General features: G+C 51.4%; 2 protein-coding genes across 4 annotated transcripts in view; one reads left to right on the plus strand and one right to left on the minus strand.

Moving 5' to 3' along the window:
• Srrm3 (serine/arginine repetitive matrix 3) overlaps positions 1 to 7605 on the plus strand; it is a 69588-nt gene extending 61983 nt beyond the window's left edge. For 2 of the 3 annotated variants that reach the window (XM_017797926.2, XM_017797927.2), the window contains exons 12-16: positions 932 to 1257; positions 1499 to 1720; positions 2246 to 2383; positions 2823 to 2900; positions 6516 to 7605. In XM_017797926.2, coding sequence (XP_017653415.1) covers positions 932 to 1257; positions 1499 to 1720; positions 2246 to 2383; positions 2823 to 2900; positions 6516 to 6744 — 993 coding nt within the window. In that variant the 3' untranslated portion in view covers positions 6745 to 7605. The remainder of the gene's footprint in view (positions 1 to 931; positions 1258 to 1498; positions 1721 to 2245; positions 2384 to 2822; positions 2901 to 6515) is intronic. The other variant, XM_008832262.3, reaches the window with a different exon arrangement.
• Styxl1 (serine/threonine/tyrosine interacting like 1) overlaps positions 1 to 17775 on the minus strand; it is a 246517-nt gene that overhangs the window by 141284 nt on the left and 87458 nt on the right. The gene's annotated exons all lie outside the window — the stretch shown is intronic.

A 17775-nucleotide genomic window follows, 5' to 3' on the forward strand; every position in this document is an offset into this window, starting at 1 on the left:
AGAGAGAGAGAGAGAGAGAGAGAAAGAAAGAAAGAAAGAAAGGAAAGAAAGAAAGAAAGAAAGAAAGAAAGAAAGAAAGAAAGAAAAAAAAAAAGAAAAAGAAAAAAGAAAAGAAAGGAAAGAAAAAAAAGAAAAAGAAAAGAGAGAAACAGAAAGACAGTCCGGTCAGCTACTGAACAATTCTTGAGCTCTCTGCAGGGCCACAAAACAAAGAAAAATATTAACAGAAAAAAAATATATTTATCAGGGTCCCCAGGAGATAATTTTGATTTGGGTATATAATGACATTTGTGGTTTTTCGTTTTTGTTATTATTTTCGTTTTCTTTTTTATTTCTGTTTTGACTCCTTTTCTTCGGTTGAGTTTTGAGTTCAGTTATCTTGCCCCCTCCCCCATCTGTGTGCCGTGTGACCTCCCCCTCATGCCCTTTACCCTGGGGGGGAGCCTGGCCTGGTGGGCTGGCCCTGGCTTGGCCTCCCAGTGTCGCCTCCCCTTCTCTCTACCGGGGGAGTATCACCTGTCCCCCCTGCGGGGGCAATGGCAGCCCCCCCTGGTGCCCCTTCCTAGAGTCCCTCCCCTCCCCTGCAGCCTCCACCCCCACCGCTCCGTCCCTCTTGTGTTTTGCATGCCGAGAACCTTGCATGGTCTGCTATGTTGAGGCCAGAAGGTAAACACTCAGGAGAGGTAGAGGCAGGGCAGGCGCGGGGAACCGTGTGTGCGATGCTCCGGGGCTGCAGCCCACGGCCTGGGCCCGGTGAAAGCCCTCTCTCCTTTTCTCCCCCCACCCCACTGCCCTCTCATGTCCCCTCCATCCTGCTCCTGCACTCCCCCCTCTTTCTCTGCCGCCCCCTGGCGTCTGTTCCCTGCACCTGTAACCCTCACCCGCGTCCCGCCCCTTCGTGCCCTTCCTTCTCTGCCTCTCTCTCGGTCAGAAGCCCAGCCCGCCCTCACCCAGGGCCCGCGACAAGCCGGTTGCGCCCCCGGGCGGGAAGGACAGCCAGAGCCCGTCGCAGGGCCGCGGAGGCCGCGCGACAGGAGGGGCGGCCAGGCGCCGGCGGCGGCGGAGGAGACGGCGACGATCACGGTCCTTAGCCAACGGTCCCCGCCGCAGGGGTCGCCGGCGTGCCCGGCCCGCGCCGCCCCGGGGCTCCTCCCGCTCGCTCAGCGCCGCTCGCTCCAGCAGCGACTCCGCCGGCGGCGCCCCGGGTCCCGAGCCCGACCCGGGCTCCGAGCGAGGCCACGGTGGACATGCGAAACGGTGAGCCGGCCTCCTGCCCGCTCCCCACAGGAGCTGCCCCTTACGGGTCCCCCACGTGGACCCCCTCATCACCGCAATAGAGCCCCCAACTCGTACCCTTGAGGCCCCATCTCCTCTGGGCCGCACTCCCAGACCCCTGTTGCCATACTCCTAACCTCTGTGCGTCCTTGACTCCCCCCTCGTTTCTAAGCCCCGCCTCGCGCCCCCCCTCTGATCCCCACCTGCACCCCCCCACCTCCAGGTCGAAGGATCGGCCCCCGCGCGCTCGGCCCCCCAGCCCCTCGCCGTCCCCGGGTCCAGGCAGGCGTGGTGGCCCAGAGGGGAACAGCTCGTCGCGCAGCCCAGGGCCCCATCCCGGATCCTGGAGCTCCAGCCGCTCGCCCTCCAAATCCCGCTCACGCTCCCCAGACAAAAGAGCCCGCAGCCCCAGCCGCTCGCCGTCGCCCAAGAAGCCCCTTGGCCGGTGAGTGCCCCGATGGCCGGGAACTTGATCCCGGGGCAGGGGAGGGGTGGGTGGCAGGGAGCCCGGGGCACAGGGCTGGATGGCAGGGACCCGGGGCACAAGACTGGTGAAGGGGACCCTGGCGAAGGGCTGGATGCAGGGCACCGGGGCGCACTGGACGGCTGGACGGCGGGACCCGGGCGCAGGGCTGGATGGAGGGGACCCAGGAGCAGGGCTGGGTGAAGGGGACCCTGGCTCCGGTCCGGATAGAGGGGACCGAGACTCAGAGCTGGATGTCGGGGAATCGGAGACCAGGGCGCAGATGGCGGGAAACCGGACACGGAGCTCAGGTGGCGGTGACTGAGGCCCAAGGCGTGAATGGCGGGGAACCCCTACTTAGGGGGCGGGTGGCGGGGAACCTGCGTTTAGGTGGTAGATGGCTGGGGCCCATGGATGGAGGGGCTCCCTGGCTCAGGGCTCAGATGATGGGAACCAGGGCCGAGGATGAGGGGCTGGCCGCGTCGCTCACCACGGACGGGCCCACAGGGACAAGGACAGCGAAGGCCGTGCAAGGCACGCTGAGGCTGAGGCCGCCCGCACCAGGCGCCGCTCCCGCAGCTACTCACCCATCCGCAAGCGGCGCCGTGACTCACCCAGTTTCATGGAGCCGCGGCGCATCACCAGGTACAGAGAAGCCCTCGGGGTGGGACGGTTCTAGGGATATCAAGAAATATCCCTCAAGAGAGAGTTCACCGGTCTGGGGACCTTCTAGAATGGACTGATTCTGAACCAGGGAAGAAAGGAGAATTTTCTGTAAGGGTAGGAATTTTCTGTAAGAGCTAAAGAAGAAATGGGTTAGGTGAAGAGGGTCCAGTGAGTAATTCGGGGATTACCAATGAATTGGGCCAGGACTGGGGGTTGCTAGGGAATGAGAGATTGAAGTGGAGGAGCCTCTGGAGCGGAAGATCCCCTAAAAGGGAGGAGTTTGTACTTGGGTCTGGGTGGCCAGCCACAGGCATGGACTTCAACTCTGGAAGATTCCATCCATCCATCTGGAGCCCCTCATCCCTCCTTACATCTCTGACATCCCCAAGTGATGTCTGCTTCTCTCCTTCCTCTCAAGGTCCCTCCTGCTGCGTGGCCTATGGCCAGCCTGGGGGCCACGTGGACCCGGCTCCACAGGCTGCGGCTTGATGCCCATGTGAGCTGGTCTGGTGGTGGTCAGCTGTCCGTCTGTTTGCGTCTCCTTTTCTCACTAACCTCCAAGCTTCTTGGGAAATTGGAGGAGGGGGCAGAGTATTCTAGTGTCTGGGGCATTGTCTGAGGAACCCTAGGCAGTGGAGGGTTGTGACTGATTTGGCGGAACACTAACAGGGGTCTGGGCCTGGGTCTCCAGGTGAAATCACTGTCTGCTTTTGTGTGAATCACCCTAAATCTGGGTCTGGTGGCTCAGGCCTGTCATCCCAGGTATCAGATAGACTGAGGCAGAAGGATGAAAAATTCAAAGACAACCTGGGAAACTAAGCAAGACTCTGTCTCAGAAATAAAAGGAAGTTTCTAGAAAGTCTGCCCAGAATCCTCCAGTAAGGGGCTAGGGGTGTGGCTCAGTGGTAGAGCACCTGCCTAGAATCCTCCAGTGAGGGGCTGGGGGTGTGGCTCAGTGGTAGAGCACCTGCCTAGAATCCCCCAGTGAGAGGCTAGAAGAGTGGCTCAGACATAGAATACCTGCCTAGCATGTGTGAGGCCCTAGATTCAATCCCTAATACCACTAAAGAAACAATAAAAAAAATCATCCTGAAACTCAGGCTTACGTTGGCATAAATAGAGGGCCACAGGCAAAGTTCTGGGTCTGGTACTGCCCTGCCTTACTGGGGTACCTGGGGCAGAATGATGTACTTCTCTGGGCCTCAGTGACCACATGTGTATCAGAAGCATAAATTCATGAGAACTCGTTCAATTCTAGCATACTCTTAGTTCTCAAATTAGTTTTTCCTAGTCCTTGGTAATCTGGGTCTGAAAAAAAAAAAAAAGACCACCTCAGCCAGGCATGGTGGCCCACACCTTTAGTCCCAGCACTCAGGAGGCAGCGGCAGGTGGATCTCTATGAGTTCAAGGCCAGCCTGGTCTACATAGTAAGTTCCAGGACAGCTAGAGCTACAGGGAGACCCTGTCTCAAAAAGACCAAAAAAAAAACAAACCAAAAAACCACCTCACTGACTCATGAGCCAGAGGCCAGACCACCATATTTGAGACGTGTCCCAGACAAGTCACATACCCCACCCATGGGCTGGAGATCCTAAAATGGTGGGATGCCCACACCTGCCTAGCTCCCACCTCAGCCCCTCTGTCCCAGAAGCCTCCTCCTCCCACTAACACACCTGTTTTCTTCCTCAGAATTAACTCCCAAGATGGGGCAGCATAGCTTCCATAACTACTTTCTTTTCTTTCCTCTGGGTCATAGCCTCCTGCCTTCAAACTAACTCTGGGCCAGCGGGGGGTAGCTGAGTGCAGGGTTGGGCCCAGGGGGTGGGGATAGGCTTGGGTAGAGACAGCTGGGGGTGTGGCTCAGTGGTAGAGCACCTGCCTAGAATCCCCCAGTGAGAGGCTAGAAGAGTGGCTCAGACATAGAATACCTGCCTAGCATGTGTGAGGCCCTAGATTCAATCCCTAATACCACTAAAGAAACAATAAAAAAAATCATCCTGAAACTCAGGCTTACGTTGGCATAAATAGAGGGCCACAGGCAAAGTTCTGGGTCTGGTACTGCCCTGCCTTACTGGGGTACCTGGGGCAGAATGATGTACTTCTCTGGGCCTCAGTGACCACATGTGTATCAGAAGCATAAATTCATGAGAACTGGTTCAATTCTAGCATACTCTTAGTTCTCAAATTAGTTTTTCCTAGTCCTTGGTAATCTGGGTCTGAAAAAAAAAAAAAAAGACCACCTCAGCCAGGCATGGTGGCCCACACCTTTAGTCCCAGCACTCAGGAGGCAGCGGCAGGTGGATCTCTATGAGTTCAAGGCCAGCCTGGTCTACATAGTAAGTTCCAGGACAGCTAGAGCTACAGGGAGACCCTGTCTCAAAAAGACCAAAAAAAAAACAAACCAAAAAACCACCTCACTGACTCATGAGCCAGAGGCCAGACCACCATATTTGAGACGTGTCCCAGACAAGTCACATACCCCACCCATGGGCTGGAGATCCTAAAATGGTGGGATGCCCACACCTGCCTAGCTCCCACCTCAGCCCCTCTGTCCCAGAAGCCTCCTCCTCCCACTAACACACCTGTTTTCTTCCTCAGAATTAACTCCCAAGATGGGGCAGCATAGCTTCCATAACTACTTTCTTTTCTTTCCTCTGGGTCATAGCCTCCTGCCTTCAAACTAACTCTGGGCCAGCGGGGGGTAGCTGAGTGCAGGGTTGGGCCCAGGGGGTGGGGATAGGCTTGGGTAGAGACAGCAGTGGCCAGGGGTCTCCTACTTCTTCCCTTTGGCCTGAAATACCTGGATCTTTGATTCTATGGGGTGAGGGGACAGAGAAGAAGGGCTAGGCCACATTCACAAATACTTGCAAGTAAGGAAGTTTGGTTAATGTGAGTTGTCCCATTTAAAAGTTTCATTCAGGGGCTGGAGAGATGGCTCATTGGTTAGGAGTACTGGCTGCTCTTGTGGAGGACCTGGGTTCAGTTCCCAGCACCCACATGGCAGCTAACAACCAACCTTAACTCCAGTTCCAGATGATTTGATGTCCTCTTCTGGTCTTCATGTGAAACTCTGCCCACATGCATCCACACAGAGAGACACATACACATAAATAAGATAAATCTTAAAAAAAAAAAAAAAAGAAAGAAAGCTTAATTCCAGGCCAGCAGAGGCTACAGGGAGACCCTGTCTCAAAAAACAAAACAAAACTAAACAAAAGCTTTATTTATAGGACTGGGGATGTGGCTCAGTTGGTAGAATACTTGCCTAGCATGCATGAAGCCCTGGGTTAAGTCCACAATACCACATAAATTTGGTGTGATCCTGTATACCTGCAATCCTAGCATAGAAGGTTAGAGGCAGGATCAGCAGTTCAAGGTCATCCTCAGGCTACATAGAAGGTTTAAGGCCAGACTGGGATACATGAGAGACTATCTCAAAGAAAAAAAAAGGTTTCACAGGCAGGAAGATTGTTGAGAAGGAAGGAGGAAGGAGGAAGGAAGGAAGGGAAGGAAGGAAGGAAGGAAGGAAGGAAGGAAGGAAGGGAGGGAGGGAGGGAGGGAGGGAGGGAAGAAGGAAGGGGAAAGAGGAAAAGAGAAGAAAAAGACAGGAGAATCAGGAATTCAAGGCCAGCCTTAGCTACACATGAGTTTGGGGCCAGTCTGCACTATAGAAGACTCTCAAAAAATAAATAAATATGGCTAGAGAACTGGCTCAGAGGTTCAGAGTGCACACTGCTCTTGCAGAGGACCCAGGTTTAGTTCCCAGCACCCACATGGCAACTCACAACCATCTATTACTCCAGTTCCAGGGAATCCAATGCCCTCTTCTGGCCTCTGTGGGCATTGTCTGCACAGGTGCTCTTGCATACATGTAGATAAAACACTCATACACACTCATAAAATAAAATCAAATTTTAAAAATGTTTAAAAATGAAACTGGCAGGATACACAGACATTTGGAAGGGGAGTGTCCCTGAGTCTTGGCCTCAGGGGAAACTGAGGCAGGAAGCACTGGCCACTGCTGGGATGGGGACTGAGGCCTGAGTGAGAACAAGAGTGGGCAGAACTCCAAGCTCAGAGTGGCCTATAATCCACTTTTTCTTCCCTGCAGTGCCCGAAAGCGTCCCATCCCCTACTACCGACCCAGCCCCTCCTCTTCCTCCAGCTGCATGAGCAGTGATTACTCAAGCCGGAGTCACAGCCGCAGCCCCAGCCCTGACCACAGCCATGGGAGCTACAGCAGTCGCAGTCCTGGGACCCATAGCCGCTCTCGCAGTCCCTCCAGGAGCCCCAGTCCCAGTTACCACAGCCGGAGCAGCTCCGAGAGTGGGGGCTTCTGAACCCAGATGAACTCATCTGGGGGTGGAGGCCCTGGCATAAGGAGAGACCAGGGACCTGGGACCTGGGGAGGAAGGGATTATACCCCCATACTGCTACAAGGAAGTTCCGGGGTGGGGGCAGCATGTGGGCAGGTGGGACTAGGAAAGACCTTCCAGGGCTGGTATCCCACCCATTAAGAGGAATTAGATTGTGCTGTTCCTAAAGAGTGCCCAACCCATGTCCTGCCCACCCACCATGTCCAGGGAACAAAGAGCCTTTGCGAACACGGGTTGAATCCCCGTGCCCTACTTCCTGCTTGAGGCCAACTCACCAGCCTGGGGCCCATGTATGGCACAAGAGTCCACAATCAGCTGTCACCTCAATTCAGCTAAGTGGACCCTGGCACAGCTTGGAAGGTGCCAAGCCTAGGACTTTTCTTCTCTCTCTCTCTCTCTCTCTCTCTCTCTCTCTCTCTCTCTCTCTCTCTCTCTCCCTCTCTCTCTCAATATCTCTGTCTCTCATGGGGTGGATCAGAAAATGACAACGCAAGTCAGATCTAGGCTAGATGGAAGGAAAGACAGCCTTGTTATACCACCAGGCAGTATGGGGAATTCACATTTGATCTCATCTCTCTCTCTCTCTAGCCCTTAATCCAAGCCCTAGGCCAAAGCCACACCAGTCGGGCCTTCTGTAGGACAAGAGGTGGCAGATATAGGCCACATCTGTATCCAACACTGAAGTCAAAGATGAGGTCAAAGGCTAGGGATGTAGCTCAGTTGGTCAAGTGCTTGCCTAGCATGCATGAAACCCTGGGTTCGATTCCCAATACTGCATAAAACTGGGCATGCTAGTGCATGCCTGTAATCCCAGAACTCTGGAGGTGGAGGCAGGAGGATCAGGAGTTTAAATTCATCCTCGGCTACATAGTAAGTTTGAGTCCAGCCTGGGATACTGTCGACCCTGTCTTAAAAAATTAAAAAAAAAAAAAGACAGGGATTCGGGTCAGAAGGTTAAAAATAAAAGAACGCGGGTAGAAAGCAGAGGAATTTTTGAGCATGAAGCCAAACAATGGAGTCAGATGGTCAAGCAGGTAGAGGGAAGCTGGGAGACAGATACATGCTGTCTGACTGGGACATGGGCCAAAGGATAGCTCATGGTCACAGGCCTAGGCTAACACACAGTGAGCTTCCTGCCTGCCCTAGGAAGGCCTCCAGACCAGGCTTTGGCAGGACAAGGTCAGCCAGGACTCCCAGAGTAAGGGTGATAGGCTCCAGTCAAAGCCTAGGGCCTGGAGTATGATGGGGCAGCAGTGGTCCCCTCTCCAGCCCTCTTCTGCCGCACCCAGCCCCCTCCTGCCGGGGCCCTCAGGGATCTCAAAGTCTTCCTTGGCCCAGCGGGGCAGATGCCCTGGGCTCTGGTGGGGGGGGGTCTGGGGTCTGGTCCGGGTTCCCATCGCTCTGGGTTTCCCCCTCCCTCTTTTTCCGCGGTGCGGATTTAAAAAAAAAAAAAAAACAAACAAACAAAAAAAAAAAACTGGACTCTAATAAATACAGTAGGTGCCCGGATGACAGACTGAGACCAGGCTTTTGTGACTGGGGGTACCTGGGGCCAATTGGGAAGGGCGGAAAGGGCCTGGGCTCAGATTCCTCTGAGGACTGAGTGGGGCTCAGATTCCTTCTGAGGGACTCAGAGAGAAGAGCTGACATCAAGGAGGCAGTTCCCATCCTGTCCCAGCCCTCTCTGAGCAAGAGACTGTGTAGCCCCTTGCAGCTCAAGTGTGCAGGAAGATGGAGCCAAGGAGTCCCCTTCCATCCTGGAAGCCTGTGGGCTTTTTGTTTGTCTGCTTCAATTTATTTATTGTGCATATGCGTGTAAGATGCAGGTGTGCACCTGCCACAGTGCACATGTGGAGGTAGGAGGACAATTTCATGGAGTCAGTTCTCTCCTAACACCTTTAAATAGGTTCTGGAGCTCAAATTCAGGTCACCAAGCTTTTGAGGCAAGTGCTTTTTTACCCACCAAGTCATCTTACCAGCCCATATTTTATTGTTTTGTTTCTTTATTTATTTATTTTTGGTCTTTTTGAGACGGGTCTCCCTGAAGTTCCAGCTGGCCTGGAACTCACAGAGATCACCCTGCCTCTACCTCCCAAGTGCTGGAATTAAAGTTTCTTTGTTTATTTGAGACAGAGTCTCATAATATAACCTTGGCTGGCCTGGCAAACCAGCCTGGACTCTAGGTCTCTGTGTGTATGGTTTGTGTAGTTTGTGTATGGTGTGCACAGTGTGTTTGTATGTATGTAATGTGTATAGTGTATATGTGTATAGTGTGTCTTTAGTATGTGTGTAGTGTGTGTATGGTGTGTGTGTAGTGTATGTATGGTGTGTATATAGTGTGTATGTATGTAGCGTGCATGTAGTGTGTGTGCATTGCCTGTGCATGTTTGAGCATGCGCATGTGTGTGTACAGGACTGAACTCAACATCAAGTGTCTTTACTGTGTTTGGCCTTCTCCATCCTAATTTGAGGGAGAGTCTGTCACAAAACCTTGAGCTTGCCAAATACTAAACTAACCTGCCAGTGAACTCTGGGATCCTCCTGTCTCCACCTCCCCAGCACTAGGGTTATAGCACCTGCCACCACACCTGGCTTTTTCATGGGTGCTGGGAATCCGAACCTGGGTCCTCAGGCATTTTACTGATTGAGCCATCTCCCCAGCACTTAACCTGCCTTGAATCAAGCATCTTGGAAGTATGGAAGAAACTAAGCACCTACCCCTCAGTGGAATAAGTCCTACATGCTTTGTGCCAAATTATATTGGATCTCACAGACACACTAGAGCAATTTGCAGTCCCCTACTTAAGAGCCTTGGGGGGGGGGGCTGGAGGGATGGCTCAGTCCTAAGAACACTGGCTGCCCTTGCAGATGACCCGGGTTCAATCCCCAGCACCCACAGGATGACTAACAACCATCTGTAACTCCAGTTCTAGGGGATCAAACATCCTCTTCTTCCTCTGTGGGTACCAGGCATACACATAGTACACAAATATACAGGCAGGCACAACACTCATACCCCTAAACAAATCTTTAAAAAGAAAGAACTTCGATCCAGCTGGGCATGGTGGCCCACACCTTTCATCCCAGCTCTCAGGAGGCAGAGGCAGGTGGATGTCTATGAGTTCCAGATCAGCCTGGCTACATAACAAGTTCCAGGCCAGCCAGGGCCTAGAAGTGAGAAGAAAAAAACTGATCCAGCTAGATGTGGTTTGGTATGCCTGTATCTCAACATTCAGAGGCTGAGGCAGGGGAATTGAGAGTTGTAAGCCATCTTGAGTCTCTGTAGAAAGGCTATCTCAAATAAATCATATGCACAACATCAGCTGAGGATGTAGTTGATGCGACCCTTTTCTCCTTGCCTCTGGTGAGCAGTGGCCTTTGGTCCAGTACCCACAGCCTGGAGCTTTCAGCATATGACCCTTTTTCCAGTTTCTTCTTCCTGAAACTGAAGGGGTCATGTGATGTGGCCATTGGCCAGCAGCTGTTTCTGATCCAAGAAGCTTGTTTGAAGAAGTGCTGGTGATATCTCCTTAATCCTTTAGACAAGTTCAAAAACAAGTTAAGGATGTGGCTTAGTGGCAGAGCACCTGCCTAGAATCTCCCAGTGAGAGGCCGGGGGCAGGGCTCAGTGGTAGAGCACCTGCCCAGCCTATGTGAATCCCTGGGTTACATCCCCAACAACACACACACACACACACACACACACACACACACTCACACACACACACAGTGACAATGGGCTAATGGGATGGTGTGGTAGTAGTCAACTGCCATCCCAGCAGCATTTGGTAGGCAGAAGCTAGAAAATCAAGAGTTTGAGGCCAACCTGGGCTGCATAGCCAGACCTTGTCTCAAAGAAAAAACAAAAATATCAAAAACCTGGTATCAGGGAGCCACCACTTCCTGAATGGGGACAGGAAACACACAAAGGGTGGCATAAAATTCAACCTCTCACTGAGCCTGGCAAGTGGGCCTGGGTATACTACTCACCACCTGCCCCTTCCCATACACACATCTGACTCCCTTTCTTTTTAGGCCAACTGCCTTCCTCTTCTGAATTCCACAGGCAGGCAGCCCCAAATTGGGTGACAGTTTTCCTTTCTGTCTTTTTTTACCAGTGGTCCAACTCTCCTCCTCCCTCTTCCCCATTATTTTTCTTTCTTTTTTATTTTAATTTTTTAAAACTTTTTTTGGTCTATTTGAGATAATTTTTTTTAACTTTTAAAAATTTTTTAAAATTTTCTTTATGTGTATGAGTGTATTGCCTGCGTGTATGTGAGTGCACCTCCATAATGCAATGCTGCAGAGGTCAGAAGAGGGTGTCAGAGTCCCCTGGAACTGGAGTTAAGGACAGTTCATAGCCTCCATGTGGGTGCTGGGAATGGAACCGGGTCCTTTACAAGAGCAGTCAGTGCTCTTAACTGCTGAGCCATCTCTCCAGCCCCTATTTTAATTTTTTAATATTTACTATTTTACACGAAGGCTGGGGAGGTGAGGCACATGCCATGGCATGTGTGGAGGTCAGAGGGCAACTTTGGACAATCAGTTCTCTCCTACCATGTGGGTCCTGGGATTGAACTCAGATTGGCATCAGACACTTTAACCTGGTGAGTCATTTCACCACTCCCCCCCCCCACCACCACCACCTTTTTTTGTTTAGGATCTTGTGTACTCTAGGCTTGCCTCAAATTCCTCATGTAACCAAGGCCAACCTTGAACTCCTCCTCCTTTCTCAGCTTCCTGAATGGAAGGATTATGGATGTGCACACCACACCCTCTTCCTTTCTATTTTAGGGAAGCGGGTTTGTTGTTATTTGTGATTGTTTTGTTTGAGGCAGAGTCTCCCTGTAGACCCAGCCAGCCTGGAACTCAATATGTAGACCAGGCTGGCCTCAATCTCATAGAGATCAAGCTAGTCTGGAACTCACAGAGCTCTGCCTCCTTTTGCCTTCCGAGTGCTGTGACTAAAGGCCTGCACCACCAAGCCTGGCCCAAACACTTCTTGAACCCTGCCAGTGTGCTGAGCTCAATTCCCACCTCTGAGGACACCATTCTAAATGAAAGACACAGGCCTCCCTGCCTCCCTATGAACCAAGCACCTGAGTGTCCACCAGCCTTTCAGGTGATTCCAACCTAGAACCTTCCATCCTTTCCCCTGCTTCAGTCCACATCCATTAAAGATGACCCATGAGCCCTCTCCACCTCCACAGGCCCACGTGAACTCATTGCTACCCCTGAGGTACCTCCTACTCCATAGAACCGTAAGGATCCCCGGATGTAGCTGCTATGTCCTGCGCTGCATTATGGGACCTTGCTTGAGTCTCCAGGCTCTTGTCCAGGTTATTCATTTCTGGGCATGTCTATCCACAAAGCTCTGAGGTTCTGAGAAGGAAGCCATGTCTTCTTTCAGCATTCCCACCCCCACGCAGGGACAGTCACCTTTGAAATGTTTGATGAATGAATAAACAAAAAGTGTGTAAGCCACAAAATGAGCAATTCTAGAAGGTCTGGGGGGAAGGCTTGGAATCGATGGGACGCATTTGCAACAAAAGACACCAGAGGGCGACAGAGAGTGAGGAAAAGCGGCTTAAGGGACAGCTTCCTGGGCGCGGCTTGGAGCCTGGCGGTCCGCGGAGCCCTCCTAGGACACGTAGCAGAGAAGGATGGGAACTAACTGGGCCCCTGGTCTCCATCGACTCAGGGTCAGCCTGCTCTCTGCCCTGGCTTTGCGGGACAGGGAAAAATCGTACCAGGATCAGGACAGGAAAACAGGAAACAGCCATCCCCGCCTCCGTTGCCTGGAGACAGGGAGGGGCCGACCTTCCTCAGGACGTGGGGCATTTGGCACCCTAGGCTCCTGAGCCTGCAGCTAGCCTCTTAGTTTGGGACTGTAGCCACTTTTGTACTGGTCAGTTTCTCCTCTAATGGGAGTCACAGGGAGCACCCTACTGTTCCCACATAACATACCCAGCAGCACTAGTGATTCCTGGTTGCTTTCTCCCTCTTTGTGTGTGGGGGAAGGTGGAGGTGGGGTTGTACATGTATGTGCAAGTATACATGTTTGTGCAGACACAGCTATGTACATATGGAGACCAGAGGGCAGCCCTGGATGTCTTTTCTCAGGCTCTGTTCACCTTGGCTTTGGTTTGGTTTGGGTTTGTTGTTTGAGACAGGGTCTCTCTGTGTAGTCCTGAACGACCAGGAACTGCTATGCAGACCAGGATGCTCTGGAGCTCACAGAGATCCACCGTCCTCTGCTCCCCAATGCTGGGATTACAAGAGTACATCAGCACACCTGGCTTGATTTATGTGGATACTGAGAATGGCACTCAGGTCTTCATTCTTGCCAAACAAGCACTTTACCAACTAAGCCATCACCCCAGCCTTCTGCATTTAGTTGCTTTCCTAGAGCCCAAGCCCGGCTCGAGCAGGATTCTTGCTGAAGGCAGGCCAAGGTGGTCTAGGACAACTCTGACACTTGAGGTAGTGAAGGAAGAAACATCTGATGAGATATGAGGGGCTAGGGGTGCCCACAAACTCATCTGTGAGGTGGAGGCCAGCCTGGTTTACATATCAAGTAGCAGGCTAACTGGAGCTACATAGTGAGACCCTGTCTCAAAATAAATACATAAAAATAAATATAAATAAAACTGAATTTGACAAGGAAGGGCACAGCCGGGCCTAAGACAAGGCCCAAGTTTGGTTAAGCAAAGGCCTCAGTCATTAAGGAAGGAGCAAAGAACAGACAGGGCAGGAGACAGGGGAGGGACTAGTAGAGAAGAAACTTGATTCACAGCCCTGGAAAAGAATCTTCCAGAACATCCAGTCCAATAGTCTCATTGTACAGATGAAGAAAATGAGTCACATCTGCTGGCCTCTAGCCAAGGTTAAAAGCTTCAGGTCCCAGACTACAGAGCTAGACAGATTCTCTGCTAGAGAGCCAAGAGCAGCAGTTTGGGGTTGGAGGATGGCACTCCTCCCCCAGCCCTGCCACCTGGCCCTTTGTTGATTCCCCTTTAAGTAATGATGGGGGCAGTTGACCTCCAGACCAGACCCAAACCAGAGGCCTGGAATGGCTGGAGGTGTCCTTTTAGAAACAGACTCTCAGAGAGACACCTTCTAGATATCTCCAGAAAGATCCCAGACACCCCCAACCTTGTGTGTTGTACTGATGACTAAGTTTATTTCTGGTACCCAGCAACCCTGGTGGCTGGTGCAATCCATCAGCTGTCAGGGCTAGGCCCAGCTGCTCCCTGAAGACTCCAGAGAGTTCTCTGAGGCTGGGCCAGAAAGGGAGGGGCTGGCTGGGCTGCAGCTAGCAGAGGCCTGTCAAGGGCGTGGCTATGGCCAAACTCTCATACTGCCCCAAGGAGAGGGCAGAGTACCTCAAACACTGGGGTTGGGTACAAGAGGAGGGGACCCTGCCATGGAGGAAACCCCAGACCCTGGATAGGACAGAGAAGAGGGTGGGGCCATGGCCAGTTTCCCTTTGAATTCTGGGAAATCTCTAGAAGGAGTTATTCTTCTTTCCTTTTTCTTTTTTTTTGGGGGGGTCCTTTTTGAAACAGGGTCTCCCTGAAATTCCCTATGTAGACCAGGCTGGCCCAAAATGCCCCATGTAGACCAGGCTAGCCTTGAACTCACAGAGATCTGCCTGCTTCTGTCTCCCAAGTGTTGGGACTAAAAGTGTGGGCCACCATGGCCTCTCTTGTTTTGGGGGGCTTTGTTTGGTTGGTTGGTTTGAGTTTATTGTGTTTTGTTTTCTTTTGTTTTTTGAGACAGGGTCTCTCTATATAGCCCTGGCTGACTTGGAACTCACCCAGCTAATTCATTTTCTCTCTCTCTCTCTCTCTCTCTCTCTCTCTCTCTCTCTCTTCCTGCCACCCTCCCTCTCTCCCTCCCTCTCCTTCTCCCTCTTTCTCTTTCTCCTTTCTTCCTCCTCCTCCCCTCTTCCTTCTCTTCTTCCCCACCCTCCTCCTTCTCAGTACTAAAAAGTGAACCCAGGGCTACACTGAGCCCCACCCCCTCACTGGGGGATTCTAGGCAGCTGCTCTACCACTGAGCCACACCCCACCCCTCACTGGGGTATTCTAGGCAGCTGCTCTACCACTGAGCCACACCCCAGCCCCTCACTGGGGGATTCTAGGCAGCTGCTCTACCACTGAGCCACACCTCCAGCCCCAAATTTAAATCTTTTTCTAAGCTTTTACAATTTTATTAGAATTTTAAAGAAAAATCCTCAGGACAGGCAAGCTGGTAATCTTGGCAGCTGCCTCAAGAAGGAGAATGGAGGGGTGAAGGAAAGAAAGCCATGAAGCCATGCAGGTTTACAGCCTGTCTGGGGGTTGGACACTTGGCTGACTGGCAGCCACATGGCTGGGAGAAGGAAGCTTTAGAGAAAGTAAAGAAATACAAGATGCTGGGGGCAGCCCAAAGCCTTAAAGAAAGTATCTTAGAAAAGGGATATGGAGAAGAAAAGGAAAGAATTCAGAAAAGTGGGAAGACTTACAGACTACATGACTGTGGCTGGTCCAGAAGTTCTGTCCCAAATTAAAAAAATTTTAAAGCTGGGCAGGTGAATTAGCCCTGATTTGCAGAGGGTGAGATATAGGTTTAAGAGGCTATCAGATCAGTGAGCAGCAGTGCCAAGACTCAAGCCTAGCCCCGCCTGTCTGACCCCAAAACCCAGTTTCTCCCCCATCCACTTCTTATCTTAGGTTGCCCAGTGCTACCACAGCCCCGCCCTTGTGATGCAGCCAACTGATCATAGAACTGGTCTGTTGAAGATGAATTGGAAGCCAGGCATGAGGGCACACATGGGTCTTCCCAGCTAGGGAGGCTGAGACAGAAGTTTTACTCTTAAGTGAGAAGCCAGCCTGGGTTACACAGTGAGGTCCAGGACTATCTGGGCTATGTAGCAAAGAAAGAGAGGTCCAGCAAGATGGTCCATCAGGTGAAAGTGCTTGCTGTGCAAGCTTGACAACCTGAGTTTGGTCCTTAGAGTCCACGATAAAAAGAGCAGGATGGGGTAGAAACGGGAGAATCTCAGGAATACACAGCACAGAGGCAGGATCAAGAGAGACCCTGCCTCAAAAACAGGTGGAGCTGGTGAGATAGCTCAGTGTGTATAGGCCCTTGCCACCAATCCTGATGACCTAAATTGAATCCCAGGACCTACATGATGCAGTTCTTCTGACCTCCCTACCTCCACCATGGCACCCATCCCCCTCAGCCACACAAAATAAAAAGTAAAACTTTTAAAATATTTATTTTTATGTGTGTGAGTGTATTATCTGCATGTAGGTAGGTGCCCACAGAAGAGGGCATCGGATCCCCTGGAACTGGAGTTACAGATGGTAGTTATCCACCATGTGGATGCTGGGAACTGAACCCAGGTCTTCTGCAAGAGCAGCCAGTGCTCTTAAACACTGAGCCATCTCTCCAGGCCCCATAAATTTTAAAAAAATTAAAAACCAAGGTGGAAGAAGAGAACTGACTCCCAAAAGTTGTCCATTGACCTCCACACATGGGCTCTGGCATGTTTGTAGTTAGTTATACATGCATATCACACAAAATAATAACTAAAAATTTAAAGAAAAAGAGGTCAGGTGTGGTAGAACACACTTTAATTCCAGCACTCAGAAGACAAAGGCAGGCAGATCTCTGTGAGTTTGAGGCCAGCCTACTCTACATAGCAAGTTCCAGGATAGCTGGAGACCCTATCTCAAAAATAAAACAAAACAACAAAAGGAAAAAAAAGAAAGAAAATCAGGCACCGTGGTTCATGCCTGCAATCCCAGTGCTTGGGGGCTGAGGGGAGGAGGCGGGAGGATCAAGGCCAGCTTCTACTACACAGTAAACTTGAGGACAGCCTAGATTATATGAGAACCTGTCTCAAAAAAAAAACCCCAAAAAACAAAAAGTACATTTGGATTCTGAGTGACTGAGCAGGGTAGCTGCTAGGCCAGCCTCTGGTTGCACAACTTCCCATGGCCAGGGCATCAAACATAACTACTCTCTGCCCTGGTTTCAGTCAAGATGAAGGGAACTCTGTCTACAAAGAGCTGCCAACCCCCACCTTCCAAGCGTGGCTGGGCCTGGCAGGATCACACTTGAAAGCATTCATGACCACACCTGACAGTTCCCTCTAGGGTGGGGCACCTTGGGACTCCAGTCTAGGCTGAGGTGGGCAGGCAGAGGCCGGCAAGCATCCTCCCAGCCCTCTGACCTCACCCCAGATTTATAGAGCTGGGGATGGGTGGGGCTGGCAACAAAGGTCTGGGCTTCCAAAAGTAGGGACTGTGAGGGGATGGGGTAGGCAGGAATTCCCAATCATGATGTGTCCCAGATGCCTTTCTGAGGTGACCTCAAACTCATGACCCAGCTCTGCTCCAAGAAACAAATAGGAAGTACACTTCTTTCTCAAAAGGAAACTGAAGGGCCAGAGAGATGGCTCAGAAAGAAAAGGTACTTGCTGCCAAGCCTGACTACATGAGTCTGATCTCCAGGACCCACATGGTAGAGGGAGAGAACCAACTCCTAGAGATTGTCTTCTGACTTCTACATACACTGTGTCATGTCTGTAGGCACACACACATAAGTAATGTAATAAAATAAAAATATTTTTGATATTTTTATTTTTATTTTATGTGTAGTTTTGCTTGCATTGATGTAAGTACACCCATGTTATGCAGGTCAGAAGAGGTGAGAAGAGGGAGTTGGATCCCCTAGGACTGGAGTTTCAGATGGCTGTTAGCCACCAAGTGGATGCTGGGAACAGAACCCAGGTCCTTTGCAAGAGCAGCCAGTGCTCTTAATCACTCAGCCATTCCTCCAGCTCCAAATGTGATAATAGAACAGGCCTGTAATCCCATCTACTCAAGGAGGCTCAGGCAGGAGGATCTCAAGTTTAGACAATCTGTACTACAGAGGGAGTTCAAGGCCAGCCTGAACAATTTAGTGAGACCCTGTCTCAAAAACTAAAATGGGGGGGGG

The sequence above is a fragment of the Nannospalax galili genome, unplaced genomic scaffold, assembly GCF_000622305.1.
Source record: "Nannospalax galili isolate Female #2095 unplaced genomic scaffold, S.galili_v1.0 scaffold675, whole genome shotgun sequence".
NCBI lineage: Eukaryota > Metazoa > Chordata > Mammalia > Rodentia > Spalacidae > Nannospalax > Nannospalax galili.